Raw genomic sequence first — 12608 nt, forward strand, 5'->3', positions numbered from 1 at the left:
TTATAAAATACTTTGTTATTTTTTATGTACCGTAATTTTTAGAGTAGGTTCCTAAATTGCTCATCTTGAAAAAGGAAGTTATATTAACTATTTGACTTTGTCCCCGCATTCCCCTACTCGTTATTTTTACTCATAAGTCTCATAATTTTTTCATGTAAAACTTTAAACTCCTCAAACCAAAAACTTATGTCACTGTTTACCTGCAATTTTTAAACCTTCAGTTTAGAAATCTAAAAAAAATATGAATTTTTAGGGAACAAACAAAGGTGGAAGAAAGAAGCCGTGGAAATGACAAAAAGAATTAGAATGTGATCGAATTGTAGTAGTTGCTACTAAAACCCATGCAATCTGATGAAAGTTGTCTAGACTTTTACTTAGGGTTTTTTTTTTTTTTCTGTAATCCAAGGGCAAAGTGTCAGTTGCAAGAACTTATATTTATATATTAAGACTTTTTTTTTTTTTTTTGGTGTAAACCAACAAAATCTTTTTAGTAGTTTTTAGTGGGGTAGACGGGGCACGTTTACGCATGGGAAACGCTACGTTAAACTTGCCCCGCGGCAGAGGCAAGTACCTGTTTGTCAAAACGAATTATAACTGGAGAGGCAACATTCTGTTGCGATTTGCCGTAAGAGGGCGTGTTCCTCACCTATTTAAGCAAGTTGTCTTGTATCTTTTGGTTTATGTTATGTTATGTTTCGTTATGCTTATGTTGTGTGATGTTATGTTACATCAGTTGAAGGGAGCCGCCAGCCCTCATAATACTGGCAAGAACGAGCACTGCCTCGTTATCTTCATTCTCTTTTAGTTTTAAATAAAAGTTAGTTTTTAAATTAGTGTTGATTTTTGGAACCACCGATAAAGCTACATAATCATATTTTATATGGTGCATTACGGCCACGAATGGAGCTGTTATGAATTTGAGTAAAAGATAATGTACAGTGAATTAAAGCTTCGACAGAAACTAAGGTAGGCTCATAAACTTCATTATTCAGTTTATCTCAAGTTTCAATTGTACGAAAATAAGTTTAAAAAAATGACTTCAATCCAAGAATTGGAAAGCGATAAGTTTCAAAAACTTACAGCAAAGAGAACTGTTTTGCGAAGGTTAACTACTCAATTAGTCAATCAAATTGAGAAAAAGTTAAAACATGTAGGTGAAATTGATGAAGCAGAATTACGCGACGATTATGAACTTTTAATTGCAAGGTCTAACGGATTGACAGCGTTTGATAGCGAAATGTTAGAATTTATTGAACTCGAACAGATAGAGAAAGAAGTAACTTTAAATGATGAATACGAAGCTAAATGCCTAAAGTTTTCTAAAAGAATATTGCGTTATTTAGAAGATAAAAATAAAGGCAGTCGAAATTTAAGTTCTTCAAGCAACCAAAGTACAAATGCTAGAATTAATGAAAACTCTAGACAAGGGTCAGTTAAATTACCTAAGCTAGTTATAGAAAAGTTCTCAGGCGATCCAAAGCATTGGCAAAGTTTTTGGAACAGCTTTGAAAGCACAATAGACAAAAATGAAACAATTTCAGAAGTCGAAAAATTCGCGTATTTAAAAGCCCTTTTAATCGGTCAGGCAGCTAATGTTGTGTCTGGATTCGATCTTTCAAGCGAAAACTATGATAATTGTAAAGAAATGCTAAAAAATAGATTTGGCAAAAGAGATATCATAATTAACTCTTTTATGAACAAAATAATTAACTTAGAAGAGGTTAAGAGCTCTTCCAATGTTCAAGCGCTACGGAGAATTCATGACGAAATTGAAATCGCTTTTAGAAATTTAGAGGCAATGAATGTAGAATCTAAGTCCTTCGGAATCTTATTAATGCCTATTTTGCAAAAAAAGCTACCTCATGATTTAATACTGCAATTCAATAAGCAGAGAGAGGACGGTGATATTGAAATTTCTGAATTCATTTCATTTTTAAAGAAAGAAGTGGAATGTCGGGAAATTACTTTAGCAGCATGTAATGAAAATAAAGCTTCGACAATTTCTAAAGGTTATAGTAATCAAAAGAATGTTAGTAAAAGTTACGATAGAGATATTGCTACAGCCAGTGCATTGAATACTTCCGTAAATCAAATATGCATCTTCTGCCAAAATGCACATAGTTCCTACAAGTGTAACATTCGTGCAACGGAAAAAATAAAACAGCTTAAAACGAATAACAGATGTTTTAAATGTTTTAAGAAATTTCACTTGAGTAGGGTTTGTAATGATAAAAGTGTTTGTTTCAAATGTAATGGGAAAAATCATCATGAATCGATTTGTTTCAGAAACAGTGACGAACGTTCTAACTCAAGTAAATCTTTAGAGCAACTTAAAACTTCGGAAAATACGTTAGACGCTTCTAATTCAAATAATGAATCTGTAGTTCCTAACGTAAATGCAAACGCTTTTGTTTCTCAGAACTATAATAATGCTTTGAGCGCGAAAAATGTATTGCTACAAACGTGTACTGTAGTAATTTGTACAGAATCAGACTCTGAAACTACGCGTGCAATTTTGGACCAAGGTAGTGAACGTTCTTTCATAAAAGACACTTTGGTTAAATCTTTGAATTTGAAACCCATACGCACTGAGAAACTATCAGTTTTCGCATTCGGAGCGGAAAAACCCATTGTTAAAAATTATCCTGTGGTAGTAATTGAACTTTGCGACATTGAGTTGAAAAACAAAATAAGATTAGAATGTTTGGTAACCGACACAATTTCCTCATGTCCTGTGAAGGGTCCAAGTTTACGCTCACTCGAAAAAATGCAGTGCTTGGGACTAAAGCCGGCCGATATTGTAGATAATGTCTCCGATTTACGACATTTGGGGGTATTAATTGGGGCCGACAAATTTTGGGATGTAGTGTTGACAGCGAGAAAACGCATAAATAGAGATCTTCAGGCCGTTAACTCTATATTTGGGTGGTTTTTAGTGGGTTTAGACAGAAATACGTTTAGGCAAGTCAACTTTTCGAAGCATTCAAATGTATCGGTAGGAAATGCAATTGTTTTAAATGATTTAAGAATATTTTGGGAATTGGATTCTATGGGGTTAATTGAAGAATCTAGTAAATATTCCAAAAAAGATGAAGATTTAATTCATCACTTCGAAACAGATTTGCGATTTGTAGACGGGAGATACGAATGTAAATTACTTTGGAAAACCACAACTGACGGTCTCGAAAACAATTTCGAGGTAACTAAAAGACGCTTTGAAACTTTAAAACAAAAACTGGATAAAACTCCAGGAATATTAGCGAAGTATAAGGAAATAATAGAACAGCAGTTAAACGAAAATATAGTTGAGAAATGCGCTAATGAAATCAAAGATAAAGATTATTATATGCCCCACAGAGCAGTCATTCGTAATAGCGAAACGACGAATGTTCGTATCGTATTTGATGCATCTTCTAAATCTGAAAATTGTAAATCCTTAAATGATTGTTTAGAAATTTATCCTAACTTGAATCCGTCCGTTCTTGATATTATTCTTAGGTTTCGGGAGCATGAAATAGCATTTAGTGGAGACCTAGAAAAGGCGTTTTTGATGATTGGGATAGCTAAACAAGATCGGGATTTTTTGAGATTTCTCTGGTTTGGGGAATCAAACGAACAGTTCAAAAGTTTGCGTATGTGCCGCACGCCGTTCGGTACCAGTATTAGCCCATTTATACTAGCCGCTACTATTAAATATCATATTAAAAAATATAAAATTAAAAACCCTGATGTATTTGAAATGCGTAATTCATCAATTTATGTAGATGATTTGTTTTATGGTGCTAAAACGGTGGAAGATGCATACAAATTGTCTGTAGATGCAGTAAATATTTTCCGTGACGCGATAATGAATTTGAGAAAATTGAAATCGAATTCAAATGAACTTAATGCTTTGTGGCTCAGGGATAATATTAAACAGGACGAAAATTTGAGTAAAAAATCAAAAATTTTAGGCATGAATTGGAATCCCATTAATGATTCTATCAATTTAGAGCTAACTGCTGTAATTGAATCTGTGAAAAGCAAACTAAACGACACAAAAAGGACAGTTTTAAGAACTGTAGCTAAAATATTCGATCCAGTGGGATTTCTTCAACCTTTTACTGTGCGGATGAAAATATTGTTACAAGATCTTTGGCTGTTAGGTCTAAACTGGGATGAAAGCCTTCCTAGTGCATTAAAAGGAAGGTGGAATAATTGGTGCTCAGAACTTGACTTCTTAAAAAATCTGACTTTCCCAAGGAAATTCTTCAGTGAGTCTGATTACACGAAACTGAGCATTCACATTTTTTGCGACGCCTCTCCTAGAGCGTTTGGAGCGGTTGCTTATTTTAGATACTCTAATAGTTACGGGGAGATTAAAACTTCCTTCATAATGGCCAAGGGTAGAGTTGCACCTTTGAAAACTTTATCTTTGCCAAGATGTGAGCTAATGGGAGCTCTTATAGGTGCTCGATTAGCGAAATATTTAAAAGGCATTTTTCCGAACTTAACCGAAAATCTGTATTGTTGGAGCGATTCAACAATTGTACTACACTGGCTAAGAAGATCACCAAATGAGTGGAAGCCCTTTGTTAGCAATCGCGTAGCAGAAATTCAGGCAATTTGCAGTCCAAATCAGTTTTTCTACTGCGATTCCAGAAATAATCCAGCAGATATGTTAACAAGAGGAGAACAAGCTGAAACAATGGCTTCTAGTCCACTGTGGCGAAATGGACCTAGTTGGCTTACCGAATCCGAAGAGTTATGGCCAAAGAAAATAGCAAAGTTCAACGAGGGAGAAATGTCCATTGAAAGCAGAAAATCGCGAAACGTCCTACAAATTTCCGCTAATAGTGAACCCAAGCAATCTGATAGTTCACTATTTGATTTAGATGAATTCGGCACTTTGAAGAAAGTGTATCGTATTACCGCATGGATAATGAGATTCATCAATAACTGCAAACCAAAATCTGAGAAGTTGTGTGGACCAATTGCAGCAGAAGAAATTATGACTGCAGAAATATTTTGGAGTAAAACCACGCAAATGGAACACTTCAAAAAGGAAATTGAAACCCTATCCGATGGAAAGAATATCGACAAAAATTCCAGCCTATATTTGTTGCATCCTGAAATTGATGAGAATGGTCTTCTGCGTTTAAAGGGGCGAATACAGTTTGCAGATTGTCAAGAATCAGCAAAGCACCCATTGATATTGCCATCAAAGTGCAGATACGTGGAACTTTTAATAATGGATGCACACGAAAGAGTATTTCATTCTGGAGTAGATGCCACACTAACACATCTCCGTGAAAAGTTCTGGATCATTAAAGCACGACAAAGAGTTAAAACGGTTCTTCACAAGTGTTTGATTTGTAAAAGATTCAACGCGCGTCCAGGGGCTCAGGTTGTAGCTCCACTTCCTGCAGATAGAATAATTGAGTCACCACCCTTTGCAGTAACTGGACTCGATTACGCAGGACCCTTTTATTGCAGAGAAAATAATGAAAAACATTATTTGCTTTTATTTACGTGTGCAGTTACGCGCGCGATCCACTTAGAACTGGTACCTTCCATGAACACTGAATCATTTTTACTGGCCTTCCGGCGGTTTATATCTCGACGAGGACTGTGTAATACAATTTATTCTGACAATGCAAAGTCATTTAAACGAGCAGATATTGAGTTGAAAAAAGTATTTAAATGCATTGGTCATCCTTCTGTTCAAGATTTATTTTCACATTACAATATAAATTGGAAATATATTGTAGAAAGAGCTGCATGGTGGGGAGAATTCTGGGAGAGAATGGTAAGAACAATTAAAACAAGCTTAAGAAAAATTGTTGGGCGCTCATCGCTCTCTCTCAATGAACTTGAAACGGTGTTTATTGAGATTGAAGCAATAATTAATTCTCGACCCATTACTTACGTATATGATGATCCCTCAGAACCCTCTCCCCTCACTCCTGCACATTTTTTAGTAGGTAAGCGATTGTTATCCCTCCCTCCAACGAGAATTTCAAAGGATAATTTATTAGGATCTAGAAAATCCACAGTTAAAAAATTTAAACATCAGCAAAATGTGTTAAATCATTTTTGGAATCGCTGGCGAAAAAATTATCTATTAATGTTAAGATCTGCTCATGTGTGTCAGCAAACTTCAAAAAATAAGGAATTTAAGCCTAATGATGTTGTTTTAATCGAAGATGATCGTTACCCAAGAAATATGTGGTCTTTAGGGAAAATTACTGATTTCATGGCAGGGATAACAAAGTGCGTTCTTGTTCGATCAAAACTAAGACAGGAATTATAAGACCTGTTCAACTAATTTACAACTTAGAGCTCACTTGAGCAAATAGACTGTTAAGTTTGTGCACAAAATTTGAAAATTTCAGTAAGCATATTGAAATTTTTTGTTTAAATGTATTTAAAACTGTATTGTGTTAATATTGTTGTTTATATTTTGACAAGGTAGTCATAGAAGAAATGTTATGTTTATCATTTATGTAGATGAAAACATTAGATGTCCTATATGGTAAGTTTATAAACTCTAAGTAGAGTTTAGGTGGGGAGTGTTGCGATTTGCCGTAAGAGGGCGTGTTCCTCACCTATTTAAGCAAGTTGTCTTGTATCTTTTGGTTTATGTTATGTTATGTTTCGTTATGCTTATGTTGTGTGATGTTATGTTACATCAGTTGAAGGGAGCCGCCAGCCCTCATAATACTGGCAAGAACGAGCACTGCCTCGTTATCTTCATTCTCTTTTAAGTTTTAAATAAAAGTTAGTTTTTAAATTAGTGTTGATTTTTGGAACCACCGATAAAGCTACATAATCATATTTTATACATTCATAATAGATTGGTGTCACTCCCTAGCAAATATTTTCTCAAGTTTTTAATCATTAGTCGAGGTTCCGCCCCAGAAAGAATAATTAATCTGTTTTTTATCAAGTCGAGTAAGTTTTATTTTGAACGATTTGAAGCTTATTGTGAATAAATAATACTTAGTTAAGAAAAAACAAATGTGTAAAAATAGCAAAATTCTAACCTTTTTGAGAATTGTACTTGTATGAACTGAAATGTTATTTAAATTTTTGCACATTAAAAATAAATCCAAACTTGGCGACGGAGCAAGTTTACGCGTTGAACGTCGGAGAACCTTTACGATCGTTCTTACTGTGTCTTACTTTATCATGCCCGACCCTTTTTACGTTCCAAACTGTCTCAAAAAGTTTTAGTATTTTCTGGCTGTTTAGTTTTGAAAATTACCATTTAATTTTAAATTAAGTTACACATTCGTATCTTATTGCTTACAATCATATAGTGCTGTCTTCATACCCCGTCACCTTCAACTTTATATATTATTCCGTCTGTAATAAATTTACTTTTTTTTTAGCGATAGTAAGACATAATGTTCAAAACACTAACACAACCACGTTAGGTGTCAAAATAAATACGCATTAACGTGACCCGTGTCCGGAGCAAGTTTACGCAACCGACTTGGACTCAAAAATAGTATTTTTAATGGTTAAAAACACAAGCTGAGCAACAAGTGAATATACCAATTTTGACTCCATTAAGTGCTTCATAAAACTGCAATGTCTAAAATTTCCTAAGTTAAAACATAAAAATTGAAAAAAATCCGCGTATACGTGCCCCGACCTACCCTACTTCTTTTATTTTTGGACAATCAAAAAAAAGAAAGAAAGAAAGAAAGACATGAAATTAAGATCCTATTGCAGTATTGAGCGAAATTAAACATTTATAAAGCCCTAAACATAATTTCTCTCTTCAAGTGGATATAAATTTAATGAAGAGCATCTTTGCACGGATTCCTTGTTCTATTTAAAATGCAAATTCATTCTTTATCAGATTATTTGAATTATCAACTTTGAATTTATCGCTTTAATCACTAAAAATGTACACTGCATAAAATTCAATCAGGCTTTGTAGTCAGCTTCAGATGATTAGTGACATAGCTGTAGAATTTCAAATTCGTTACATTGAATAATTCATTCAAACTCCAGTTTTCCCTAATTTATCAAGAAACTTTACGGAGCTCGAGCTAAAATATTTCAACATTTTTCAGTTATTGATACTTATTTGACTCAACATGCTTGTTTGAGTTTTAGATTTAATAAAGTTATTGGATGTTTGAATTCTTAATACATTATAAAGAAATACATTGCTGAGAGTGGCATGATGTTTGTAAAGATATATTTTCATTTTCTTTCTCTTTAGTTATCTTTGAGAGAAAGGAAAGGCGATACACAATGGATGAAGTGTTAATTATTTTGAAAGATTGAAAAGAAAAGCTATTATCATATTAATTTTTGAATACATATTTAAATCGTTATTTTTTGCAATAAACAATGATATTTACTTAAAAAGATGCTTTTCGTTCTATATGTTTGGCACAATCACTTGTAGTCTCTAATAAAATACTGTTTTGAGAAATAGTAACGTCTAAACGTCCTTTACGGTGGTGGTAAAAAAAATGCATCACCCGCGCCGCAAAGGAGAGGAATATCATACCGACTGCATTCAGCACATAGTCAAGCATCCCGTACCCTAGACGATTTGGGGATGTATTTCTGATCAAGGAGTTGGTGGGCATCACTTTGTGCAAGGAACGGTAAACGTTCAGGTTTAATTGGTCGACCAAAACTTCTCACATAATCCCATTGTTGTGAAAATGCGAGGGTGATGCAATTTTTTTACCAGCACTGTATTTATCAGCCTGTGTTTTACGCTTGAATTAAAAAAAAAAAAATCCAGAGTTCCCTGATTTGTCAGTTTAATTTATTTACTAGCTGTGTATCCCGGCTTTGCACGGTCTACTTCGGGAAAAAGGTTCATGTCAAGTGACTCGTGTTCCTCAATTAGGCTTAAATAATAGAAGGAAGAAAATCAAAAATAATATAAAATTTCCCATCACAGTAATGATTCTTAAATTTCGTTAACTGCAAAGCTGAAAGTTGGACGCAGCCCTGAATTGGTACAACAAAAATCCTTGATTATCATCTATTAGAAGTACCACAAAAAAAAAGACAGCCAAATAAATAAATAAATAAATAAATAATGTGGGAAATTTTTACATCAAACCAAAAGCAAGAATTTTATTTCTTCAGTCGAGAAAAAAATGACAACAGATATTTCTTCTCCATAGTTTTATTCACGCTAATTTAAATGAGCTCGTTCGTAAACGATAAATTTCCGATTTGATACCGATGTTACATTAGGCTTAAAAATGCATATAAATTTCTTCCCGGTGATTTTATAGCCTTGTTTTCTTTTTTTTTTCTCTCTCTTTTTTAATTCGAGGAAAGTGAATAAACTTCAGGTGTATTTTTCGTGGGCTTTCGAACGAGACTTAAATCCAGGAAATCAGATTATTATTTCGGACAGAAAAAGCCGTTTAATGCCATTTTCGGGTCTTAAAATTTAAATTCGAACGGTTCAGTACTTTTTTAAACGTTTGAAAATCCACTACGTTTTTTTTCGGGTGTCCGAGTACCTCCCTGCCAATTTTTTTCGAGATTCGACGTAAGATGTGGATTTTTACAGGGAACATACATATAGACACACACACACATATTATATATATATATATATATATATAAAACATGAGATACATTTTAAATATAAATTCAAAATTGAAAGAAAAAATAAACACTAAAGTGTACTGTAATGCCAGCGCAAAGCTGCTAGAAACAAAAACTATGCAAACATATTCATGAAAAAACTATTAATATAAATTGGAAATTGCTATAAGCAATCACACGGAAACAACACCAAAGTGAAAAAAGTGAACCAGTGACCGATACTTTTACTTTTTCAAGGGGGAATAACTATATATATATATATATATATATATATATATATATATATATATATATATATATATATATATATATATATATATATATATATATATCTTTACTAATATTATAAATGTGAAAGTGACTTTGTTTGATTGTTTGTTTGTTTGTTAACCCAAACTGTTAAACTTTGTTAACGCCCCCCCTCCCCGCAACTACCCAACCGATCATCATGAAATTTTGTATACACGTTGTCATGGTTGCCGGGGTGAACAAAGGGTACCTTTCATTTTGAAAATAATATTCCAGGATTTTTATTCCAACTTTAAAGAAAATCATAAAGTTGCGAATATATCATCGTAAAAAAGTCACATTTCTTTGATTTTTGCAGCATGCTAAATACCTTGAAGAACTGCACAAGGTGATCATTACCCGAAGTTCGAGAGATAATTTTAACACCCCCTAATTCGTCATTTTAAGTTGATTTCATAATCCAAAACGAGGCTTACCTTGATTTTTGGACTTATATTGTGAAGTGTTTTCGCCAAGACAGGAAGAAGTATTTTCATATTACGAGTATAAAACGAGGCCTACCGTGAGATTTTTTTTGTTTTGCAACGTGTTTTCGCCAAGACAGGTAGTCATTTCAACGCCAAAATGAAATGTTTTGCTTAAAATGAATGCATGAATATTTTCTTTTCTAATTAAATTCGAGCCTGGTACAAATTGTTTTTTACTCTAATTCGTTACCCTGTGTGCATTAGATGTATTATATCTTATTATTGAATCGCAACCATTTTGCAAACTTTAAATCTCCCAACAAAAAAAAAAATCTAATTGCACAGTTTTTCTTGTTCCAGATTAATAATTACTGACTGGAATTTCTTTAATTGACCAGAACAGGACTGCCATTTCAATGTTTTAAAGAAGGGAAGGTCTTCACTTTATATTAAACCCTTTTTAAAAAAAAGTATGGTATATCAACACCGTTTGCTTCTTGGTCCTTGCGTATTACTCGGCTAACCCTAAACGTGGAACTTGAGGGAAGATTTCAAAAGCCAATTTTCTTGGCAATTTATAATGTTTAATTTATAATGTTGGAATACTAATGTTTCACGGGTTTGTTGATGTATGAAAAAATGATCATTTTCCGAAATTTGCCAACTAAAATCTCAATCAACCGAAGTACATTCTCAGACTAGCAAAAAAAAAAAAAAAAAAAAAAAAAAATGGAAAATGGATGGAACCCTGCAAAACTTTTGCTGGATTTCAAAAGGACAAGCTTAACATTTTCGATATAATGTAAAGTAATCCGGTTACTAAATAAAGAAAGTCATTAACCCCCCCCCCCTTCCCCCGCTACTTTCAAAAAAAAAAAAAAAAAATACGCCGAAAACCCAAATGAGAGCAGAACATCCCCTTTTTTTAAAAACATTATACCAGAATACGCAAATATTTTACGCAGTATCATAAATTTGGCAAGTTTCCGGTGAATGTGTGGTAATGAAGTCCTTTGGCAAATAAGAGTAGATTTGGAGGACTATTTTGCTTTTTTAACGAAACTTTAAATGATATTTAATTGCAAAAATGGAAAATGGACCTAAAATGGCATTTTTTATTTATTTAGTAGGCAAAGTTACGATAACGAGGTCGTGACGAAAAATTCGTAAATCTTGGAACCCCAGCCTTTTTAAAAGTTGCATTAAAACTGTAAAAAATCCCGCCAAATCAATTAAGGCAAAAATATTATTAAATTCGATATTAAAATTTAAGATAATCCGCCAATAAATAAAACAAAACGTTCAAATAACCTAAAAAAAATCTATTAAAACATACATTACTTGGCTGATGCCAAATCAATTTTTTGCTCTAGTCTCGCCAAGCGATCACTTTGGCTCATTGTTTGATTATCTTAAATTTTTATTAAACGCTTAATGGTCATCTGTGATTTTGAGGATTAATGACGCCAATTGGAATTTTGTGGGACTAATGTCCTTATTCTAATGGTGAGAATGGGAAACAATATTCTTATTTTAAAGGATATTTTTTTAATCCTATTAGAACTTTTGCTGAAAATTTTCGGAACTATTCCTGACGGAAATTTTCGATCATTGTTATTTGAAATGGCTGGTCTCATTATTCTAATGGGGATTTTAGGAAATCTCTTTCTTTCCCTCATGTAAAGTTTTATGTACTATTGTCCTCATTTAAAGGGGCATTTTCAAAAACTGCTGTGCTTATTTTAATGGGATTTTTACTCCGTTCTTTTAGATGTTTTGAACCGGGACCGCTAACGTTATTTATTAGAAACTGCTGACTTCCTATTGTTGGTTACCTTAAAAATTTAATGTTCTTGTTCCAAAAGGAATATTTTTTAGGATTTATATTCAAATTATGATTTTTAGTGACTGCGGACTCTATTTTGGGACTGTTGCCTTTGCAATTTTAGGCGTGTTTCTCCACATTTATTTAGGAAGGACATGAGCCGCGTGATCTCCGTTCCTTTCTCTGGCAAAAAGTTATGCAACAATTTACATAATCGGCGTAGTGCCGGGCACTATCTCATGGAGATCGGGGTTTTAGAGAAATGTTGACTTCATATAAGAACTGTTAACCTTATTCGAATGGGAGTTTTTAAGAACTGCATATGCTAACCTCTTTTCTACTCTTATACATTTTCCTGATTTATATTGTACAGTTTTTTTTTTTTTTTTGAACTATTTAACCTCTGCCTATCTTGGCCATTAACCTGAACCGATTGACAAAATCTACATCAACACGAGCGAAGTCGCGAGTAAAAAGCTAGTATA

General features: G+C 33.4%; 1 protein-coding gene across 1 annotated transcript; it reads left to right on the forward strand.

Annotated features, from left to right (window-relative positions):
- The first annotated feature begins 1033 nt into the window (after positions 1 to 1033).
- Positions 1034 to 6292, forward strand: LOC129225037 (uncharacterized). The gene is made up of 2 exons (XM_054859583.1): positions 1034 to 1428; positions 1660 to 6292. Exons 1-2 carry the CDS (start codon positions 1034 to 1036, stop codon positions 6290 to 6292), a joined length of 5028 nt encoding a protein of 1675 aa, XP_054715558.1.
- The last annotated feature ends 6316 nt before the right edge of the window (positions 6293 to 12608 follow it).

This window comes from Uloborus diversus, chromosome 6, assembly GCF_026930045.1.
Source record: "Uloborus diversus isolate 005 chromosome 6, Udiv.v.3.1, whole genome shotgun sequence".
In the NCBI taxonomy this organism is placed as follows: Eukaryota; Metazoa; Arthropoda; class Arachnida; order Araneae; family Uloboridae; genus Uloborus; species Uloborus diversus.